This window comes from Canis lupus, chromosome 5 (assembly GCF_003254725.2).
Source record: "Canis lupus dingo isolate Sandy chromosome 5, ASM325472v2, whole genome shotgun sequence".
NCBI classification, from domain to species: Eukaryota; Metazoa; Chordata; class Mammalia; order Carnivora; family Canidae; genus Canis; species Canis lupus.
In genome coordinates this window covers 60160591-60183226 of record NC_064247.1, presented here as the reverse complement: position 1 = coordinate 60183226, position 22636 = coordinate 60160591, and the positions used below count along the sequence as shown (strand labels likewise).

At 54.6% G+C, this 22636-nt stretch overlaps 1 protein-coding gene across 6 annotated transcripts in view; it reads left to right on the top strand.

Moving 5' to 3' along the window:
- CHD5 (chromodomain helicase DNA binding protein 5) overlaps nt 1-22636 on the top strand; it is a 61625-nt gene that overhangs the window by 35268 nt on the left and 3721 nt on the right. For 4 of the 6 annotated variants that reach the window (XM_025427337.3, XM_025427332.3, XM_049110528.1 and 1 more), the window contains 22 exons: nt 638-769; nt 3026-3143; nt 4379-4503; nt 5567-5798; nt 5956-6066; nt 6422-6594; nt 7160-7334; nt 7740-7832; nt 8041-8129; nt 8419-8552; nt 8959-9103; nt 9486-9645; nt 11780-11859; nt 12113-12230; nt 17058-17147; nt 17796-17933; nt 18204-18312; nt 20111-20243; nt 20675-20870; nt 21710-21873; nt 21999-22113; nt 22194-22265. In XM_025427337.3, the coding sequence (XP_025283122.1) occupies nt 638-769; nt 3026-3143; nt 4379-4503; nt 5567-5798; nt 5956-6066; nt 6422-6594; nt 7160-7334; nt 7740-7832; nt 8041-8129; nt 8419-8552; nt 8959-9103; nt 9486-9645; nt 11780-11859; nt 12113-12230; nt 17058-17147; nt 17796-17933; nt 18204-18312; nt 20111-20243; nt 20675-20870; nt 21710-21873; nt 21999-22113; nt 22194-22219 (2856 nt within the window). In that variant the 3' untranslated portion in view covers nt 22220-22265. The remainder of the gene's footprint in view (nt 1-637; nt 770-3025; nt 3144-4378; nt 4504-5566; nt 5799-5955; nt 6067-6421; nt 6595-7159; nt 7335-7739; nt 7833-8040; nt 8130-8418; nt 8553-8958; nt 9104-9485; nt 9646-11779; nt 11860-12112; nt 12231-17057; nt 17148-17795; nt 17934-18203; nt 18313-20110; nt 20244-20674; nt 20871-21709; nt 21874-21998; nt 22114-22193; nt 22266-22636) is intronic. The other 2 variants (XM_025427334.3, XM_025427335.3) reach the window with 2 other exon arrangements.

Sequence of the window (22636 nt, the reverse complement as noted above, 5' to 3'; positions counted from 1 at the left end):
AAGTGCACGTGAGGTGCTCTCACAGGGAGCCTGGCATGGCTGTCCCTGTCACCACTGTCACTACTATTCTGGTTCTCATTGAAGCCCTCGGCAGTTTAGGGAACTCCCGAGGGGAGCAGACAGATGCAGTGCGAGGTGTGGGGGGCTGTCCTGTGGGTGATCTGCACTTGAAGCAACCCAGGTCACTCTCACCACTCTGGCACAACAGGGGCTTTCAGACAGATGTAGGTCCTACCCAGCTGGGGTTCGGGGTTGGCCTGGCCAGGAGGCGCCCCACGGTGACGGCAGAGACTAGGCATAATTCCTTCTGGGAAGCCGGCTTAGTTTAAGACTCTCATCTGCCTGCTTCCTGATGTCCCTGGCATCTTGGTGGAGTGCCAGCAGGGGGAGACGGAGGGCGGGCCAACACAGCTGCGCTCTGCCTGGGAACACCGTCCTGGGAGGGGACCCGTGAGATGCATGGCCTGGCCGTGAGATGCGTGGCCCGGCTGCCTCTGCTGAGCCTGGCCTGACCCTGGGCTCGGGCTTTGTGCTCAGCCCATTACTGGGCCTCTGTCCATCCCTGCGGGCCTCAGTGCAGAGCCGGAGAGGAGAGGGGATGCCTCCCCCAGTGCCCCACCTTCTGCTGTGTCTGCAGGAGGCCCCTGTCCTGCCCAATGGCTCCTACGATGGCAGCTCCCTGGTCAAGTCTTCAGGCAAGCTCATGCTGCTGCAGAAGATGCTCAAGAAGCTGCGGGACGAAGGGCATCGTGTGCTCATCTTCTCCCAGGTGAGCTGGCCCTGAGTGGCTGGCTCACCTCTCTGCCTCCCTCAGCCTCAACCACACACACTGCAGAGGCCATCCCTGCTAGCCGAGAGCACAACCCTCTGGCAGCCCCCAAGGCCTGGTGCTGTTCCCATGTGGGCTGCATGTCAAAAGCCGTTCTGCTGTGTCCTGGCCTGACGTGGCCAAGGAAAATGGGCTGGGTGCCAAGTTCTAGGCACCCAGGGCATGTTGGCTACAAAGGCCAGTGTTGTCCTCACCACCCACCCCTTCTGGCCTGTTCCTCTCTAGGCAGTGAGCCTGCTTTGATGTCCAGGCTGGGACAACAGCCCTAGCCCCTCACCCCTGCAGTCTGACTTGTCACAGAGGGGCAGCCTTGGGACTTGTTTGGGAGGAGCCTGCATGGGGGCGGCTCCGGGAGGCCATCTCCAGCACTTATAGCATTGCCTCTTGGGTGGTCAGAGGCACACTGTGCAGCCTCGGGGGTCTGCTGGTTTGTGGGCCCCATTCTTTCATTCCTCTAGTTGCATTTGTGCTCCATCAGACTTTGTGCTCCGCATGGGGCCTGTCCCTGTCCTTGAAATACCCACGGTCCAGTGTGAGAGATGGAGGAAAAGAGATAGTTACTTAGTTTTGGGGTCTGTAGTGGAAGTCATAAGAATGTTCCTGTGGGGTCCTGGTGAAAATGCTCCTGTCTGGTGAGGCTGAGCCAGGCCCCTTGCTCATGGCCACAGGGTAGGATGTGTCTCCTCTGTGTATTAAATTAAACTCATAACAGCTGCTCCTGCCTGCAGCCCCCAGTCCCATCACGAGCCCACAGGAGGTCAAGGGATTTGGGGAAAGCTGACTAAGCCTGGGTCTATGCACTGGCCTGGAGACCATCCAAATTCCTCCAGCCCCCTGCCAACATAAGACAGGATTCTGGGCTGAGGCCTCAAGGGACCAAGATAGAAGGAGCTGCAGAGGGAAAGTACCAGAGACAGAGCCTTCCCATCTGAAATGAGCCTACAAACTTCACCTCTGAAACTCATGACAAAACTGGACGTTGAGATGTCCCACAGAACAGTAAGTAGAATCCAAATGAAAGGAATCCTAGAATAGCCTGAAAAAGACTTCAGACAAACATGTTTAGGATCCTCAAAATTGATGGAGTTAATAGCCTCGCATCAATCAAAAGAAATCAGTTGAGCACAAGCAGGAAAAAATGAAACAAGAATACTTGGACAGGAAAAGGATCTGTGTGGAACTGAAATAAAACACTTCCAGATTGGATAAACTCTCAACCTGATGAAGGCAATGCTGATGAATGGGACCCAGCCCTGTGGGATCTCCCCAGAATACAGCTGAGAGAGAGAGAGAGAGAGAGAGAGAGAGCGAGCGCTTAGGAATGAGAAGTTGCACGGAGGATCCCTGGAGAGGCTCCTGTAATCCTCTGACAGCCGCAGAAGTAGAAGAGAAAACAGTGACTAAGCTGGACTCAGTGAGAGTTTGCAGAGCTAGAGAAAAACACGAGGTCTCAGATCGGAAGTGCACTCTGGAGTACCAAGCAAGATAAATATAAGGCCCCAGGCCCATCACAGGGAAATCACATCACTTCAGACTTACTACCTACAAAGGAATGATGATCAGACTGTCCTCAGACTTCTCAGCAGCAATAGGTGACAGGAGACCAGTGCAAATTTGCAGTACCCTGTGGGAGTAGATTGTTTTATATCCAGCTGAACTATCTCTCAAGAATGAAGGGAGATACACAGGGGTATGGGAGCCCAGAGGGACTGCCTTCCTCTTATAAGGGGGAGCAAAACCAGGGAAGACTTCACAGAAGAGGTGCTGTTTGAATTCCCTAGGCAGTAAGGGGGTGGGCATTCCAGGAGGAAAGTCCATGTCATTTGAGATGGCTGGGGGGTATGATGGAAGCATTGAGAAATGAAGCGCAGGTGGACTGGACACTAAATCCTGTAAGCCTGGAATGCCAGAGCAAGGAGCTGGGACTTTCTTCTATGAGTTAAGGGCAGGGAGACTGCCTCATGCTCAGACCTGTGTTTCAGGCAGATGGCTGTGGGGCTGGCATGGGGATGACTGTGGCTCCAAGGGTTGAGGTGGTTCTTCAGAGAGCCCCACGTCTGGTCTGCCTGGGTCCTGCCTGCCTCCCCACTCAGCACGCTGTTCTGTCTTCCCCCAACTGTCATGGGGTCCTTGCCCACGGCCCCATGGGGTTCCCTGCTCTGTGGCAGCCCCTTAGGCATACCATGTCCCCTGCAGATGACCAAGATGCTGGACCTTCTGGAGGACTTCCTGGAGTATGAGGGCTACAAGTATGAGCGGATTGACGGTGGCATCACGGGGGGCCTCCGGCAAGAGGCGATCGACAGATTCAACGGTAGTCCTGCCTCACCCAGGGTTTTTGTTTTTGTTTTTTAAGATTTTATTTATTCATGAGAGAGAGAGGCAGAGGGAGAAGCAGGCCCCATGCAGGGAGCTGGATGTGAGACTTGATCCTGGGTCTCCAGGATCATGCCCTGAGCCAAAGGCAGACACTCAACCACTGAGCCACCCAGGTGTCCCATCCCAGGGGTTCTTGATTGGGATCCCATGTCTGCCTTTTCTCCCAGGCTAAGCTCTTAGGCCACCCAACTGATGTTCAGATTAGCTTCCCCTCAAATGGCTGAAGAAAGCAAGCCCATCCCTAGATCCTAACAGCTGCCCCTTATTTTTCAATGCTGAAAGGAATTCCATGGAACTTCTGGGGGCCAGCTGGGGTGCTAAGGGGCCCAGGAGGTAATACCTGTTCAGGACTGAGAACCAGACAGGGAGGAAAGTACCACATGTTACTAGATGGAGCTGACTGCTGAGGGTCTGGCTGGTACCTGTGGGCTTCTGGTCCTGACACCAGATAAACACCAGTCATGAGCAGAGCAGGGCAGACGCTGCCATCGTAAAACACAGCGGGAGGGATGATGCTGAGCACCTGCTCCTTGCGGGCTACTTCCTGGAGTCAGGGAGGAAGAGTACACCAACGTACTCCCAATCTGCTCTCTTCCTTACCTGGGAAGGAGAGGCGAGGTACGCTAGCTCGCTCGCTCTTCAGTGAAGGACACAGTGGAGGGGGGAGTGGTCAGATGACCCAGTGCCTCTTTAGGGGCAAGATTTGCAGCAAGTAATGAGCTGTTTCCCTGGGGCCTGTGGCTGTCCCCTGCTTTCCACCGTCAGAACAGAGCTGGGGCCTCACTGCCCAGATGCCCAAAGGATGAAAGACTGAGCTCTGCAGGGCTGACCCTCACCAGAGATGTTCCCTGTGTTGCTGGCTATTTGTAGTTCTTTGCCCATCTGGGCTTTGAGAATCAACTTCCTTCTCATTCTGGCTCCCTCCTGTTGAGTCAGGACTTGGCACACCTGGGGGCTAAGTGGGGCTCGAGTGGTGCTCTGTGCCCACCCTGGGCCCCCAGCCTCTTCCAGCGTCCCTGGCAGCTGTGGTGGTTGCTGTCCATGGTGGGGTCACAGTTCCTGGCATCCCCCTCCCCTCTCCTATCCTTGCCTGCCCTGCTCTCTGCGGCAGCCTGGTCCCTCCCTCCCCTCTCTGACCCCATGGGCACCAGCACCGCCTCTTTTCTTCAGCCCCTGGGGCGCAGCAGTTCTGCTTCCTCCTCTCCACCCGGGCGGGTGGCCTGGGCATCAACCTGGCCACAGCGGACACAGTCATCATCTACGACTCGGACTGGAATCCGCACAATGACATCCAGGTCTGTGGCCCTGACGCCAAAACCCTCTCCGAGAGCCCCTTACTATCCCCTGGTTCTGTGAACTTTCCATCCCTCACCCTCAGACTGTTTTGGGGTTTCATGTTCCCCAGGACCAGCCTCATGGAGTCCCAGCCCCAACAGGGGCCCCAGGAGGTGAGTGGAGGCTTGCCCCCACCGTTCTGGCTCCCTCACTGTACAAAAGAGGAAACGTCTAGAGAGGGCAGGCATCATGTCCAAGGACACAACAATTTAATTTGTGTGCCTGATAACCCCTGGTCCGTCCCATCACTCTTAGGAGCAAGGCCGTGGAAGGAGACAGGAGGGAGTCATGGGGCCCAGAGAGAGCCAGTTTGGGAGGAAGAAAGGGAAATAGAGTTAGGAGGACAGTCTGTGGGAGAAAAGATGAAGGAGGAAGCAAAAGGGGCTGCTGAGGAAGGCTGGGAGGGTTGGGAGTAGGTAGGGGTTGTGGAAGTAGAGACATACGCTGTTGTCGTTTGGCTACCCCACCTGGGGCAGGGATGGATTCACACACATGCTGAGTACATGGGGCACACACATGCACACACACTCATGTCTCATGCACACATGTGTACCTATGCACAGTCACCTGCACAGATGGAAGTACACTAGGGTCGCATCATTACAACATGTAATGCATGGAGCCTCAGGCAGTCCTCATAGCACCTGGGGCAGCTTTGCGGCCTTGCGGCCCTCCCAAGGCGGCTCTGCAGTCCCATCAGTGGCTCCCTCCAAGGGAGTTGCAGCCCCATCTCCCTATGATGGCCATCAGAGCCCCACATGGCTTCAATATATCCAGCACCTGGGCTCTACTGCCTCTGGTGTACAGCCCTGCCCACCTGCTGCCATGCCTGGTTCTACCTGTGCAGGCCCCCAGGAGACTACCCTGATGCATGCACATCTCCATGTGGTCACACAGCTGTTGCATGCAGAACATGCCCATGAGCACATGTCCATACCCCCTCTCCCCATGAGATGCCCGGCCCTGCACCCCTAGCCTAATCTTTGGCTGAGTCCCAAGCCCTGAGCTGCTGCTTGCCCCCAGGCCTTCAGCCGTGCCCACCGCATTGGACAGAACAAGAAGGTGATGATCTACCGCTTTGTGACTCGGGCCTCGGTGGAAGAGCGCATCACGCAGGTGGCCAAGCGCAAGATGATGCTCACGCACCTAGTGGTGCGGCCTGGCCTCGGCTCCAAGTCTGGCTCCATGACCAAGCAGGAGCTGGATGACATCCTCAAGTTCGGCACAGAGGAGCTCTTCAAGGACGATGTGGAGGGTGGGTGTCCAGGGTGGTTGGGGGTGTGGCCTGGCCCACCCCACCCCACAGCCTCTCTCCTCTGCTCCCTGTCTCCTGGCCAGGGTGGGCAGGGCCAGGGTGGCATCTCTGGGCACTGCCCCTGCCTGGCCCTGCAGCCCCTCTGACTGTCCTACAGGCATGATGTCTCAGGGCCAGAGGCCTGTCACGCCCATTCCTGATGTCCAGTCCTCCAAAGGCGGAGCCCTGGCTGCCAGTGCCAAGAAGAAACATGGCAGCACCCCACCAGGTAGGGGCTAACTCAGCCTAGCTCCCAGCTCCTCCTGCACTCAGTGTCTCTGGTCCTGGAGAGAAAAGGTTTCTCCCCAGCCTGCTGCTCTCTTTCTGTGTTTTGTCACACTCCCCTGGCCGTCCCCACCGGCCCCTCCTTTGTGTAGTCACCTACTGTCCGTGGGCAGGCAGTGGGGCTCTTAGGGGGCAGGTCCCACCCTGGTCACCATGCTTACCCCTGCGGCCCCTGCTGGGGGCTGAGAAGGGCCATGGTCTGGAGCCTATCCCTATGAGGTCCTCGCATGGGATCCGGACCCGCCCCCCCCCCCCCCCCCCCCCGTGAGTCCCTTCACTCTGCATCCCATCTGCCCCAGGTGACAACAAGGACGTGGAGGACAGCAGTGTGATCCACTATGACGATGCGGCCATCTCCAAGCTGCTGGATCGAAACCAGGACGCCACGGACGACACGGAGCTGCAGAATATGAATGAGTACCTGAGCTCCTTCAAGGTGGCCCAGTACGTTGTGCGCGAGGAGGACGGCGTGGTAAGCCTGCGGCTGGGGCCTTATCCCCGCCCCGCCCCCTGCCCTGCCCCCACCAACACAGCCCCGCCCCCCGCCTCTGGCCCCGCCCCCGCTGCCTCTGACCCCGCCCCCACCGCCCCGCCTTGCCCACGCCTCCCCACCCATCTCCACCCAGCAAGCTTATCCCCCCGCCCCCCCAGGGCCATCCTCCTCAAGTCCCACCGCACTCCGTGCGGACTCTGGATACTAATTATCATTTAGGAAACAGGGAGCCTCCTGAGGGCAGGGGTGTGGCTTATTCAATTCTGTACCCCTGTGCCTGGTGCGAAGGTAGAAAATACTTAATAGGTGAAGAGTGAATGAACCAATGAATGAATGAGTGAGTAGACAGCCGTGACAGGGGCAGGATGAAGGCCATTTGCGTCTGGGGTGATCACAGTGTCGTCCTGGAGTTCCCAGAGGGTGAGGTGCAGTGGAGACAGGACCAGGCTCTTAAGAGGCAGGGGTGCCCACTGTTGGCCCCACCCCTGAGCCACGGGGCCTGCAGGTCCTGCCCTCACTGGGGCCCCTGTGTCTATGTGTCCAGGAGGAGGTGGAGCGGGAGATCATCAAGCAGGAAGAGAACGTGGACCCTGATTACTGGGAGAAGCTGCTGCGCCACCACTATGAGCAGCAGCAGGAGGACCTGGCCCGCAATCTGGGCAAGGGCAAGCGCATTCGCAAGCAGGTCAACTACAACGATGCCTCCCAGGAGGACCAGGGTATGTGGCCCCTGCAGGCAGGAAGCCCGTGGATGCTCAGAGTAGGGGATGCATTGGGGGACGCCAGCCGGGGTGCAGTGTGTGGGGCTTCTTGAGAAAGGGAGTTTGGAGCAGGTGTGGGCTTTTGGTAGTCCGGACGAAGTAGATGGATAGTGGTCCAGTGACTTTAGCACTCTCACGGTGTGACCTTGGGCAAGCCTTGGTTTCCCCCATCTGTAAGAGAGGGTTGATCATGGGATGATGCCTTGGGATCTGGTGCAGGGCCGGTGGGATTCAGTAAGCTCTCAGGAGGTCCCCGGGGGGGCTGTTTTCATGGTCACTCCCTGCTGGGCTGGAGTTTAGGGGCTTGGCACGGCCCTGGGTGTGAGGGGCTCACTCTGCACTTTCCCTCATGGTCCCTCACAGAGTGGCAGGACGAGCTCTCAGATAACCAGTCTGAATATTCCATTGGCTCTGAGGATGAGGACGAGGACTTTGAGGAAAGGCCAGAAGGGCAGAGTGAGTCTGGGGCCCAGACCTATGTCCGGGAGCTGGTGGTCAGCCTGGAGTCCCTTGGGTCCCCTGGGAGTGTCAGGATGGTCATCCATCCTTTGGAAGATGTCCTGAGGGGTCCTGCTGTCTTGGGGTGAGTTGGTGGGTGGGGTGGGATGGGGGGGTCAGGACACCCCGGGCTCCAGTGAGGTGTTGTGATGGGGCTCCTTCCCAGGTGGACGGCGACAGTCCAGGAGGCAGCTGAAAAGTGACCGGGACAAGCCCCTGCCACCTCTTCTTGCCCGTGTGGGTGGCAACATCGAGGTGGGGCCCGCCTGCACACCACTTACCCACTCCCCTTCCCCCTCCTCAGAACAGAGAGCTCACCCCTGCTACAGCTCTGGGGTATGGAGTAGGGGTGGAGGCAGGAGGGCAAGGGGCTTGCCCAAGGTCGCAGCTGTGTGGAGGTGGGGCTGGGACACACCTCTGCCCACTGGGTCCTGCCCCAGCCAGGGGCCTGTCTTCTGGGCTCCTCCCTGCCTCCTCCCCTCCAGATGTCTTTCTTTCTATCCCTGAATTGTCTGCTCCTGCACCCCGCTCCCTGCCCACCCAGGTGCTGGGCTTCAATGCCCGGCAGCGGAAGGCCTTTCTGAACGCCATCATGCGCTGGGGCATGCCCCCCCAGGATGCCTTCAACTCCCACTGGCTGGTGCGGGACCTCCGAGGGAAGAGCGAGAAGGAGTTTAGGTAAAGGTGGTGGCCCAGGGTGTGGTTGTCCGCCCTAGAGTAGGCAGGATCCACGGGGCGAGCCACAGGGCAAGCCATGGGTCAGGATCCATGGGTCATGCTGCATGACCAGCATTTGTGCTCCCACCTCGGGCCTGCCTTCTGGAGAATCCACTGTTGTCTGAGCTCTAGACCTGGTAGGGCTCATTGTAGAAAACACTGACTAGCTCCCCCTGAGCTGGACCAGATCCAGGGCAAGGGCTGTCCTAGGAGGTGCCCTTCCCAAGAGAGGTGCCCTCTGACCTTCTATGGAGGCCTGTCCCGTAGGCCTAGCTGAGAGGCCAGTGATGGATGATGGTTCCAGCCAGGGGCTTTGCTTGGGGTCCTGCCAGCCTCTCAGAGGCTCCTTGCTGGCTTCCCACCCCAGAGCCTATGTGTCCCTCTTCATGCGGCACCTGTGTGAGCCGGGGGCTGATGGCGCAGAGACCTTCGCGGACGGTGTGCCCCGGGAGGGCCTCTCGAGGCAGCACGTGCTCACCCGCATCGGGGTCATGTCACTAGTTAGGAAGAAGGTGGGTGAGTAAGTCTTGCCCAGGCCTTTCCTGGTGGCCCCCCCTGACCCTTGTGTGCCCCCTGGGGGTCAGCGGGCAGAGGGCAAGTGCCCGGCTCAGGACTCTGAGTCAAGCTGGAAGGACGACTCTGAGCGCCTGTCTGGGTGGGGATGGGGTGCTGGTGGAGATGGCAGGTCACAGGGCAGAGGACACACAGGCAGCCGGGGCTGGGGGTGGGCCTGCCATAGAGGTTTGCGGTCAGAAGTGCATCTGGCTTGACCAGCCTTGGAGGGAGGTAGCATTCACCCCAAGCCTGGGACACCCCCTGTTCCAGCAGCACCCTGAGGCCCTTTGGTCTGAGCTGAGACCATCCCCCTCTCTCCTTCTCTGCCTCCTGCCCCAGGTTCAGGAGTTTGAGCACGTTAACGGGAAGTACAGCACCCCGGACTTGATCCCCGAGGGGCCCGAGGGCAAGAAGCCAAGCGAGGTCATCTCCTCGGACCCCAACACGCCAGTGCCTGCCAGCCCTGCCCACCTCCTGCCGGCTCCACTGGGCCTGCCAGGTCTGGGCTCCAATGACTAGGGGGGAGGGCACCTGGGTCTCGGGAGGTGGCAAGGCCCTGGGAGATCTTCCCTTCCCCCTACCAGCTTCTGCCTGCAGATCCATCTCTCTTCTCAGAGTTTTTCATTTTCTTTTCTTTTCTTTTCTTTTCTTTTCTTTTCTTTTCTTTTCTTTTCTTTTCTTTTCTTTTCTTTCTTTCTTTTCTTTCTTTCTTTCTTTTCTTTCTTTCTTTCTTTCTTTCTTTCTTTCTTTCTTTCTTTCTTTTTTTTTAAGATTTTATTTATTTATTCATGAGAGACACAGAGAGAAGTAGAGGGAGAAGCAGGCTCCCTGCAGGGAGACCAATGCAGGACTTAATTCTGGGACCCCAGGATCATGCCCTGAGCCAAAGGCAGATGCTTAAGCACTGAGCTACCCAGGTTCCCCAGTTTTTCTTTTTAATGGCTAGTCACATACCATGACACTCAGTCTTTAAAAATCTTACTATTCAGTAGTTATTAGTATATTCACAGGATTGAATTGCATCTGATTCTAGAACGTTTTCGTCCCCCAGAGAAAAACCCATACCTGTTAGCAGTCATTCCTCATTCCTTTCCACCCTAGCCCCCGGCAACAGGCAAACCTTTGTGTCTGTGGGTTTGCTTGTTCTGGACCTTTCGCGTAGATGCAACTGCATCTGCCCTTATCCTCTAGCATGTTTAAGAGGTTCATCCACGTTGTAGGGTACGTCCGAGTTTCCTTCCTTTTAATGGCTGAATAATATTCCATTGTGTGGATGAACCATATATATATATTTTTTTTTAAGATTTTATTTATTCATGAGAGACACAGAGAGGCAGAGACACAGGCAGAGGGAGAAGCAGGCTCCATGCAGGGAGCCCGACGTGGGACTCGATCCCGGGTCTTCAGGATCACACCCTGGGCTGAAGGCAGCGCTAAACCGCTGAGCCACCCAGGCTGCCCATGAACCATATTTTTGTTTATTCATTTGTCAGCTGACAGATTTGGGGTTGTTTCTAGTTCTTGGCCAGTGGGAATAATGTGAGTGTCACTGCGAGTTGTGTGGCTATGAACATCTGTGCTCAAGTGAGGACACATCTCTTCGTGGCATTTCTCTTGGGCCTCTAGCTAGGAATGGCGTTGCTGGATCACAGGACGTAATGTGTTGAGGAATTACCAGACTTTTTCAGTGGCCACATCATTTTACATTCTCCCCCACCACGTAGGGTGATCCCGGTTTCCCCCATCCTCACCAAACATTTGTTCTCTGACCTTTTGCTTCTAGCCATCCTAGGAGGTACAAAGTGTCTCCCTGTGGTTTTGATTTGTGTCCCTCTGACAGCTGGAGACATTGAGAATCTTTTTTCATGTGCGTCTGGGGCATTTGTATATCTTCTTTGGCGAAATGCCTTTTCAGATCCTTTCCTCTTTTTAATGGGTTATTTATCTGAGTATCTTTTTGGTGATGCATGTATTTATTTGGGCAAAGCATCTTCTTCCCTTGGATGAACCTCGGAGGCCTGGCACTGCCCTACCGATGCCCAGGTGACATATGAAGTCTGAGATACTTTGCCTCCAAGGACATGCATCCTGCTTCTGGGCACAAGTGTCCCTTTGGAGTGGACAGTCCCTTTGGAGTGCACAGGCCCTATGCGAGCCCCGTTTTCTCATTCATGATGTGGGACAGGATAGCGCCCACCTCCCAGGCTTCTCTGAGTATGAGAATCACCGGCACTTGGCAGTGTGTCGAGGATCAGCTCAGTAAGAGAAGTCACAGCTTGTCAGCCAGCCTAAAAGTGGGAACCACATCTAGCTGTTCTGGCTCCAAGGCCAGCCTCCACCCTTCTCTCCTCCCTGCTTTTAGATGGGGGCCCTGCTGAGGGTAGCCCTGTCCAATCAGCCTGTGGCTTTGGCCCCAGTGGGCCCAAGGTCCTGCAAAGATTCCCATTTGTGCAGACTTAGACTGGGGTCTCTGGCTTACTTGGTTTGCCTGTCCTTTTCCTGGAGGCACCTGGCCCAAATGGAGCCTCCTGAAGGCCAGGCCCTAGCTCTCCTCTCTGGCACCCCCATTTCCTGCCCTTTACCCCCTGCCTGCTCTCGCCCACCTGTCTCACTTCTTTCCTTTGATCTTTCAGACAAAATGGAAGCCCAGCTAGGCTACATGGATGAGAAGGAGCTGGGGGTGCAGAAACCAAAGAAGCCCCCAGAAATCCAGGTATGAAAGATGCTGTTGTCTGGGCCCCTGGTGGGTGTGGGTTGGGGGTTGGGTCTGGGGACTGTCTCAGCCCTTGCTTAGTCAGCTGGAACCAGGCCTTCTGGCTCCAAGTGTGGGCCTCCAGGTCTGGGGGAGCAGGTTGGGAGCACAGATGGGAACCAGGAGAGTGGGTTCCCAGCCCAGTGCCTGTCCTCTGCCCCCGCACACTGCGGAGGCCCCAGGCCCTGCAGCATCCCTAGCCTGTCCTCCCCAGGCCCTGCCAACTGCCCTGGACAGAGTGGAGGGCGAGGACAAGCATGAGAGCTCAGATGGCAAGGAGCGACTGGAGGAGACGGAGAAGGCCCCGCCATCCCCAGAGCAGCTGCCAAAAGGTGTGGCTCCCCACAGTCACTGCCACCCCCCCCCCCCCCCAACCAGTGTAGCCTCTGGCCTCAGCAGCCTGGGCTCAGAAGAGGGCTGCCAGACTACACTCCACTATGCCTCTCCATGACCGGGTGGTGGGCTCCATCCTAGTGTGATAAGATCCCCAGGATGAGGAGAGAGCCTGGGGCGTGGGTCTCTACAGTGGACTTCAGCATTTCCTACCATGCAGAGTTTGGGGGTTATTGGGCTTTTTTTTTTTTTATAGGTTTTATTTATTTATTCATGAGAGACATAGAAAGAGAGAGTCAGAGACACAGGCAGAGGGAGAAGCAGGCTCCACGCAGGGAGCCTGATGTGGGACTTGATCTTGTAACTCTAGGATCATGCCCTGAGCCAAAGGCAGATGCCCAACCCCTGAGCTACCCAGGCGTCCCTGAGCTGTCTTTTTATTAGTGATTTCTAACTGTTGCACTGTGGTTGGAGCACATGAGTCTAATGATACTGTTCCTACGATGAAATCTGCTTCCCAGCATAATATGGTCAGATTTTATAAATGGTCATGTGTGCTTGTAAAGAATGCCTATTCTCTCTCTGTGTCTCTTAAAAGATTTTATTTATTCATGAGAGACACACAGAGAGAGATAGAGACATAGGCAGAGGGAGAAGCAGGCTCCCTGCAGGAAGTCTGATGTGGAACTCTATCCTGAGACCTTGGGATCATGCCCTGAGCCAAAGGCAGACGTTCAACCACTGAGCCACCCAGGCATCCTAGGATTTGTTATTTTGAGTCTCAATGTAGAATCTTTGTCTTTTAGCTGGCAAGTATGATTTCTTTATATTTATTGTAATAGCTAGGTATTTGGATTAATTTTTACTGTCTTATTTTGTGCTTTATAGTACACTTGCCTTTTTTTAAATCTTTCTTGCTGTCTCTTGGATTGATCAGACTTTGTTTATATTTCCCTTTTTCTCAATTTGAAAAGTTTATAGTCAATCCTATTTTATACTCTTAAGATTTTTTTAAAATAAGATTTTATTTATTTATTTATTTATTTATTTATTTATTTATTTGAGAGTGTATGTGTGAGAGAGAGACAGAGAGAGAGAGAGAGACTGAGCAGGGATAGGGGGAGAGGGAGAAGCAGGCTTCCCACTGAGAAGGGAGCCCAATGTGGGATTTGATCCCAGGACCCTGAGATCATGACCTGAGCTGAAGGCAGACTGAGCCCCCAGGCGCCCCTACTCTTAAGTTTTTAACATGTAACCCTCTTGGATAAGAGAAAGACTGTGGGTGGCTCTACTAACTTCTCATTTTCCATGTGCTGCTGCTCAGTGTTTTAGCTTCAACTTGTTTTCATTTCCCAGATTTGTTGTGGCACTTATTTTTAAATTTTTAATCCTTATTTAGATCTTACCATTCTTAGCACTTTAGTGTTTGCGTCCTTGCTCATCATTGCTTCGTTCAATGCTTTCTTCTTAAAGTATACCCTTTTAATGGTGCTTTCTACAAATTTTGTGTGTGGAAAATTCATTGTGTATTATTTTTCCCTTTACTCTTGAATAATAGTTACCAAAGCACAAGATAGGATAGGGGGGTTTCCCTCAGCATTTTTTTTTTTTTTTTTTAAGTAGGCTCCAGGCCCAGCGTGGGACCCAACATGAGGCTTGAACTCATGATGCTGAGATCAAGACCTAGGCCTAGATCAGGAGTCTGACGCTTAACGGACTGAGCCCCCCAGGCACCCCTTCTCTCAGCTCTTTGAAGATGTTTATTTCCCATGTATTGTGGTTTCTGTTGTGCTGAGAAGGCTGCTCTCAGGGTAGTTGTTTTGCTCCTTTGTGGGAAACCTGCCTTTTCGATCTTTCCTGAAATGAAAAGACTGTTTTAAAGATACTCTGTTTGCGTCTGGTCAAGCACGGTATCACTACAATGGAATTTTTATTTCTCTTGCTGTGACTAACTGTAATTCTTAAAGCTAAGTGTGATGTCTTTCACTGATTGTGAGAAAATTCTCAGTCATTCCCTCTTCGTCCCCATCCTGTTTATTTTCTCCCGGCCTTCCAATCATTCACCGATTCTTTCATTCATCCGGCACATATGTATTGAAGACCTGCTGTGTGTGGGGTACGACCCCGAGTAATGGGGCCATAAGCAATAGACCAAAATAGCCACAGCCTTTGCGTGGAATTTGTATTCCAGTGGGGGAAGCAGGCGATCAGTGATAAACAGAAACATGTCTTTGTTCAACAAACTCCAAATGCAATAAAAAAAAAAAAAAAAAAAAAAGCAGGTACCAGGTTAACCAAAGAGGGGACTGGTGTATCTTTCACATCTTTTTTTTTTTTATAAGATTTTATTTATTTACTCATGAGAGACACAGAGAGATTGAGAGAGACAGGCAGAGGCACAGGCAGAGGGAGAAGCAGGCTCCATGCAGGGAGCCCGACGTGGGACTCGATCCTGGGTCTCCAGGATCACACCCTGGGCTGAAGGCAGCGCTAAACCGCTGAGCCACCCAGGCTACCCTCTTTCACATCTTTTATTTCTTTTTAACCTATCTCCCTACAAGGCTGGCTTTCTTTCTTTCTTTCTTTCTCTTTTTTTTTAAGATTTTATTTATTCGAGAGAGAGGGAGAGAGTGAGCAAGCATAGGCATGAGTAAGGTGGGGAGGGGCAGAGGGAGAGGGAGAAGCAGACTCTCCGCTGAGCACAGAGCCTGACATGGGGCTCAATCCCAGGACCCTGAGATCATGACCTGAGCCAAAGTCAGACGCTTCACTGACTGAGCCACCCAGGCACCCCTCTGCAAGGCTTTTTGAGTCATCTTTAGATCTAGCTTCCGCTTCTTTCTTTATACTGTTTTGTTTTTTCCTACTACCCGTTTGTGTTATATATATTCTATGGCAGCAAAACAAATCATTATAATCTGTTCTTTTTTTAAAAAAATTTATTTATTCATGAGAGACATAAGCAGGCTCCTCACAGGGAGCCCAATGTGGGACTCGATCCCAGGACCCCAGGATGATGCCCTGAGCCACTGGCAGACGCTCAACCACTGAGCCACTCAGGTGTCCCTGTAACCTCAGTTTTTTGTTTTTGTTTTTAAAGATTTATTTATTTATTCAGAGAGAGAAAGAGAGACAGAGACATAGGCAGAGGGAGAAGCAGGCTCCACGCAGGAAGCCCAACGTGGGACTCGATCCCAAGGCTCCAGGATCACACCCCAAGCTGCAGGCAGCGCTAAACCGCTGCGCCACTGGGGCTGCCCTGTAACCTCAGCTCTTAAAACAACACCCATTTACGAGCTCACAGTTTGGTGGGTCAGAAGTCTGGCTCGGCTTGGGTGGGTTCTCTGCTGAGGGTCTCGAAAGACTGATGTTAAGGCATTAGCTCCAGTGGCGGAGTTCTCCCCTGGCAGCTCAGGGAAAAATCTGTTTCCCAGCCAGTTCTTGCTGGCTGACTTCCACTCCTTGGGGTGGGGTAACCGAGGGCCCATTTCCTTGCTGCTCTCGGATGGGGCATGTTCTCAGCACCTAGAAGCCGCCCACATTCCTTGCCCCCTTGGTCTTCAGGCTTCAGGCCAGCAGTTGTGTGCCGAATACCCTTGATGTTTCGAATCTCTGATGTCCTTTTCTGTGACTGGTTGGAAAAAGTCTGCTTTTCAAGGGCTGGTGTGATGAGGTCAAGCCCACTCACATGATCTCCCTCTTTGAAGTCCCCTGTGTCCCATCCCACACCCCACTCCAGGGCCCGGAAGTCTTGGAGGACATCTCAGATTTCTGCAGTGAAAATGTTTAAAATGTTAATGATTGTGTATTTTATTTCTAGAAGTTTTAGGTGGCTTTTTCTAATTTTTCTTTTTTCATGGACTTATGGATTCTCTCATCTTTCTTCTCTCTCTCTCTGGTGGATGGATAAATGGTTTCTGAAGTTTGCTTGGGCACATCTTCATGGGATTTTTTTATACACGGGAACCCATGTCACCTGAGTAGCAGGAATGTCCTGCTCCGTTTCCAGAAGCCCCGGCCCCTGTGGTCTTGCTAGTGGTCTGGCTGGTCTGGAACCAGTCTTTCTTGGACTCTCTCTGTTGGGGAAGCACAATTCAGATTCCATGGTCCGCATGGACTCTGCATGGGGTTTGGGCTTCTTGCTGGAGACTTTCTGCCCCTGGATTCCATGCAGGAGCCAGGCTTCCTCAGCTCAGCCACGAGGCATTGGATGGTACTTTCTCTCTTTCACTGAGCGCCTGGCATCTGGAGGGTGTTGTTGGAGGGTGTTGGATTCTGGTTCTCTGGTCTTCGGGGCTTGCAGTCTCATCCTCCCTGTCTGGGTGTCAAGACACAGCCCACCCCCCCGCCCAGGCTTCTTCCTGGCATCTGCTCCCCACCTTCTCTTTATGGCATCGACAATTTCCTTTTCTCCTTGTGAGCTCACTGTGTATTTTTCCAAGGTGATAGGTTTTGCCTGACATTTCTGGGTGTTTGTAAGAGGGTTTTGATTTAATGAAGTCCTGCTGTGTTACCAGAACTTTGAGACCTCTAGTTATCATTGTGGTAGGGAGGATATTGAGACTGTGCCTTGAGGAGTTTGGGGGTGGGGTACTGCTGGGGTAGGGGTGAGGGGAAGGGGCAAGCCGACGGTGTCAAGGGGGTCCATGCCCTCTATGCCTGCCTTCCCGGAGGATCCCTCCCTGATGGCACTGGTTGGACTCCTCAGTGAAGTGACAGGTGGGATTCTGTGTGTGGCTGAAATGGAGTTGGAAAGTCAGCAGCCCAGAGTCCGTTTTGTCTGTCTCAGACCTTTCCCTACTCTACAAACACCCTTTGTCTTGCAGAAGAAATGCTTCCTGAGAAGGAGAAAATTCTGGACAAGCTGGAGCTAAGCTTGATTCACAGCAGAGGGGATGGCAATGATTTCAGGCCAGGTTTGGGGCTCTTGTGTGTACTCTGTCCTATGTCCCTTGGTCTCTTGAAGGCACCCTCTCTGGACCTTGCTGGGCCTCCTGCAGCTTCCATGGGTACCACCATCTACCCATTACTCACTTGGCCCAACTGAAGCTGGTGGATGGGAGCCTGAGCCCACCAGCCCCGGGAGTGGGAGTCAGGGTGGGAGGAGATGCCTTCCCCTTTCCTAATCCCTCCCATGGCCCCAGCTATCACCAGAAAGGAGAACTTGTCACAGAGTTTGGCCTGGAGCATTTGGGACTCCCATCAGAGACTTTATGTACCTGTAGGTGCTAGAATGTTCTGGAACACTTGTCACATCAGACCCCCCAGGACAGAACTGCTGTCCTTTAATTTAATATACACTTTCACAGTGCTGTGCCCCGTGTTCCCAGGTCGTCTTGAGTGAGGGAGTGGCACCTGGGCCTGGAATCCCCATCTCTGCTCGGGACAGAAGGAGGGGCTGCTTGCTTGTCTGTTTAAAATCCCTCTTGACAGTGAGCCCATGGAGGATGAGGAGATAGGGTCCCACTTGCCTTTGGGTCCCCAGGCCCCAGTGCTTGGCACAGAGAGGTCCCTGGGTAGCACCTTTCAGATGGGTAAATGAATATGGGTGTGTTCTCCCGTAGATGACACCAGAGTGGAGGAGAAGGAGCCCATTGAAACACAGCAAAATGGTGACAAAGAGGATGATGAGGAGGGGAAGAAGGAGGACAAGAATGGGAAGTTCAAATTCATGTTCAACATTGCAGATGGGGGCTTCACAGGTATTGCGGTGAGGCGGAGGGCAGAGACCTAGTGTGGGTGTTGTCACAGTCTTCCTAACTATGGGAGTCCCAGGAGTCTGGGCAGATGGTTATTTTATACTAAAGTGTGAATGCTTGATAAAAGTGCATTATATAACCTTTCCTGGTAACTGGAACACTGAGCTTCCACGGGTGGGGAGACGGTGGGTGGTGAGAAAGAGACCTTCCTATGCCTGCTTCTGTGAGGGACTGGGGGGCACCTCATTCTGCTCCCCTTGGCTGGCTTCCCAGAGCTACACACACTGTGGCAGAATGAGGAACGTGCTGCTGTGTCCTCGGGGAAAATCTACGACATCTGGCACCGGCGTCATGACTACTGGCTGCTGGCGGGCATCGTGACGTATCCTTGGCCAAGCCAGGCTGGGCAGGACTCTGGCCTGTTCCTCTGTGGACCTCAGGGAGGGACATGGGGTGTGTGGGATAAGGAATCAGTAGCCAGCGCTTCTGATCAGGTGCCGAGGACCCTTTCCTGCTGGTGATGGTGATGACGGTGATAACCATAGCTGCGGCTCATCCCTTTATGCTCAGTGCTCACTCCATCTGCACAGCAGCCTTCCAGGGGGCATCGTTGTTGCCCATCATACAGGGGAGGAAACCATGCTCAGAGAGGCCACGGGACTTACCCAGGGACACATAGCTAATAAGCCATAGCCTACCTGTCTGACCACAACAAATACCCCTAACTCCCACCCGGGACATACTTCACCTCCTTCCTGTGATGACGCCTGGAGGGTGCATCACCATTTGTGGTTGGCTAGCATTCATTCATTCAGTTTTGATTGCTCGTGTCCTATGTGCCAGGCATGGAGGATGCAACCGTGAACATTCCCCAGTCCCTGTCTCCCTGGGGCTCACATCCTGCTGTGGACAGATGGCGAATGCTGTAAGTTAGCCAAGTGTGGCATTCAACAGAACATGATAGGGCAGGCAAGGAGCAGGGGGAGTGCTGGGGGTGACCGTTGCCTTTTCTCATAAGTAGTCAGGGGTCACATTTGAGCAGAGACCTCCCAGAGGCAAGGGGAAAGCCACACAACTGCCTGCGGAAAGCCCCTCAGCAAAGGTGACCTTCATGACAGCCTTGGAACTGGCTGGGAGTGTTCTAGAACAGTGGTCAGCAACCTTTCCTGTAAGGGTCCAGAGCACAAATATTTCAGGCTTTGCAGCGTGATTGCTCTGTCATTGTAGCAAAGGCAGTGATGGACGATAGTGATCCAGTGAGTGTGACCACGTTCCAATAAAGGTTTATTTAAAAAAAATTGGCCGGGGGCCAGTTTGGCCTATGGATCGTAGTTACGATTCCTGTTGTGGAGGTGAAGGTGTTTGGAGCCAGTCTGCCTGGGTTCCAATCCTGACTCTGCCCCTTGCTCACCGTGAGACCTTGGGCGAGATCATTTTATTGAGTTTCCTTGTTCAGTTGATGGCTCCAGGGGAGGATTGTTCCTTGTTCCTCGCCAGCTTCTGGGGCAGCTGTCAATCCTTGGGTCTCTTGGCCGCGAGGTCACGTGGCCATCTTCCCTGGGTGTCTGGGTGTCTGGGTCCAGATTTCTGGTTTTTTTTTAAGATTTTATTTATTTATTTGAATTAGCATGAGTGGGGGGTAGGGGCAGAGGAAGAGGGAGAAGCAGACTCCCCGCTGAGCAGGGAGCCTGACGTGGGGCTCCATCCCAGGACCCTGAGATCATGACCTGAGTGGAAGGCAGATGCTTCACTGACGGAGCCTGCCAGGTGCCCTAGATTTCCTCTTATAAGGAGACCAGTCACTGGATTCGTGCCCATCCTAATCCAGCGTGACCCCTTCTTAACTGGATTGCAGCTACCAAGACTGTTTCCGAACGAAGTCCCAGCCCCAGGTGTGGGTGTTGGGACTTGTTAGGATGAAAGGGTTCAGTCCCCAAAGCTCTGTTGCTCTTGGGGCTCCTGAGGGCCCCTGCTGGTGTTTGTTGATTGTCAGGTTGTCATTGTCAACCTGCTCACCTCTTGGCCAAGGTTGATGACCGACTGTCCAAAAGCACACAGCCTGGGCTGCTGCAGCTGGGATGCTGGCACCGGCTGGCATCGGCCTGGTCCCCACTCGCTCTTCCCTTCCCCCATTCCCTGCCCTCCACGGCTGGGTTTGCCCTTAACGGAGCCACACCCAGGCATGGCTATGCCCGCTGGCAGGACATCCAGAATGACCCAAGATATATGATCCTCAACGAGCCCTTCAAGTCCGAGATCCACAAGGGCAATTACTTGGAGATGAAGAACAAGTTTCTGGCCCGTAGGTTCAAGGTCAGTCCCAGCAGGGCCAGAGCCTGCGGGGCAGGGGTGGGGGGCTGTTGCTGCAGGAGGACAGGCTGCATGAAGGGGGCCTGGGGCAAGGCAGGACTGACTGAGCAGCAGCCCGGCAGCCCCCTCCTCATTTCCGTGGTCCTGGGCCAGGCTGTCCACCAGGGTTGTCCTGTAGTCTGCCAACAGTGTGCTAGGTCCTTGATCTGGGTCAGGCCCCACTGGGTGCGTGTCCCTGCCCCGGGGAGGATGGTGCAGAGAACCCAGATTGCGGAGAGTTCCGGGGCTGGGAGCTCTAAGAACAGCAAGGGTGGACTGATGAGCAGAAGAGCAGCTTCCCTCCTTCCCTTTCACCCATTCCCAGGCCCAAAGGGGTGGGTGCTGGTGGACGGGGGGTCGGGCTGGCACTCAGTCCCTCCTGCCACATCCCCCAGCTACTGGAGCAGGCGCTGGTCATCGAGGAGCAGCTCCGGAGGGCTGCCTACCTTAATATGACCCAGGACCCCAACCACCCAGCCATGGCCCTCAACGCCCGCCTGGCCGAGGTGGAGTGCCTTGCTGAGAGCCACCAGCATCTGTCCAAGGAGTCCCTTGCTGGGAACAAGCCAGCTAACGCTGTCCTGCACAAGGGTGAGTGAGCCTACTTCCTGACGGTGGGCCTACCTGCCTTCCTCCTGCCCTGTGGATCCTTGGCCTTGATGAGGGCACTATGGAGCAGGGGCCAGCCCCATGAGCCAGTCAGGGAGAGTTCAGCCCCTCCAGTCTCTGGACTCTGTCTCAAGGCCCTGGGCTGGGGGTAGGTAACACAGAAGTCTATTTGACTTACACTCTTGCTTATGAGGCCCTGACAATATGCTTTAAACATGTTATCTCTTTAATGCTTGTGATATCCTAAAGTGGTAAGGTTTATGGCCCCATTTTATTTTATTTTTAAAGATTTTATTTACTAGAGCACTAGAGACAGCAAGCACGAGTGGGGGGCAGAGGCAGAGGGAGAAGCAGACTCCCCGCTGAGCTGGAAGCCCCGTGTGGGGCTCAAGCCCAGGACCCTGGGATCATGACCTGAGCCGAAGGCAGACACTTAACCACTGAGCCACTCAGGTGCCTCTTACTGCCACATTTTAAAGAAAGGGACGTTCAGGCTCAGGGTGGTGAAATTAATTGCCCAAGATCTCCCAGGATTCAGACCTTTGACTCCTATGCTCCAGAACTTCTGGAAGCTCCCAGGCTGGTCAGAGGGACGGGGGAGCAAGGTCAGGCTCACACGAGAGCCTCTGGACCTGCTGAGCACTGCAGGTGCTCTGGGTGACGCCTCCCTGGGAGCTGGGGGCTGGTGGAGGGCCTGGTGGAAGCCTGGTGTTGAGGCTGGCTCTCTCCTGGCAGCCTTCCGGCCCCTGGGGAAAGGCTGCTTGCAGGGTGGGGAGTGTAGATGAGCAGCAACTCCTCTCTCCCCCCTTAACCTCCTGAAGTCCTGAACCAGCTGGAGGAGCTGCTAAGCGACATGAAGGCGGATGTGACACGCCTCCCGTCCATGCTGTCCCGAATCCCCCCTGTGGCCGCCCGCCTCCAGATGTCAGAGCGTAGCATCCTGAGCCGCCTGACCAACCGAGCTGGCGACCCCACCATCCAGCAGGTCAGGTTCGGCCCATGTGCCCTGGGCCCAGTCCCCACCACGCACTGTCAGTCCAGGGTGCCCTATGCTGGGGCTCGGGCGGGGTCGCAGGAGCGTGACCTCTCAACCTGGGTCCTTGCCTCCAGGGCGCTTTCGGCAACTCCCAGATGTACAACAACAACTTTGGGCCCAACTTCCGGGGCCCTGGACCGGGAGGGATTGTCAACTACAACCAGATGCCCCTGGGGCCCTATGTGACCGGTAGGTGCCTGTCACTTCTGGGCAGCATGTGCAGGGGCGCCCCCGGGGCCTGGCCTGCCCGCAGCACCCCGGCAGCCCAGCTTCTGTCTCTCCCGCAGATATCTAGCTGTCCGCGCGATTTCCCTCTGTTGCAGTGCTCATTTCCAGCTGAGGTAAGCCGGCATGGGCATGTTCCCGGGCCCTGATCCCCTCCTCAGGGTGGCAAGTCTTGGCCCTGCCAGGATCAGCTTGGATTCGCCCCTGGGTGGGGTCCTGCATGTCTGGGCGTGCGTGTGTTCACAGAAGTGAGCCCCAAACCCAGGCCTCACGGTTCTGCCTCCACTGCCCAGCTGGGTGGCAGGCACCCCAGGACCTCTACTCCTGTCTGGGGCAAGGGGGTAGCTCAGGTTCCGAGGGCGTAAGGGCTGATGACTGGGAGTAGGGAGCTCATTCCTCAAAAACTGCCAGTTTACTCAGGCCTCCTCCACGTGGACCAGTGCCCCCCTCCCCGCCCCTGAGTCCTGTCTGTCCTTGTAAGAACTGT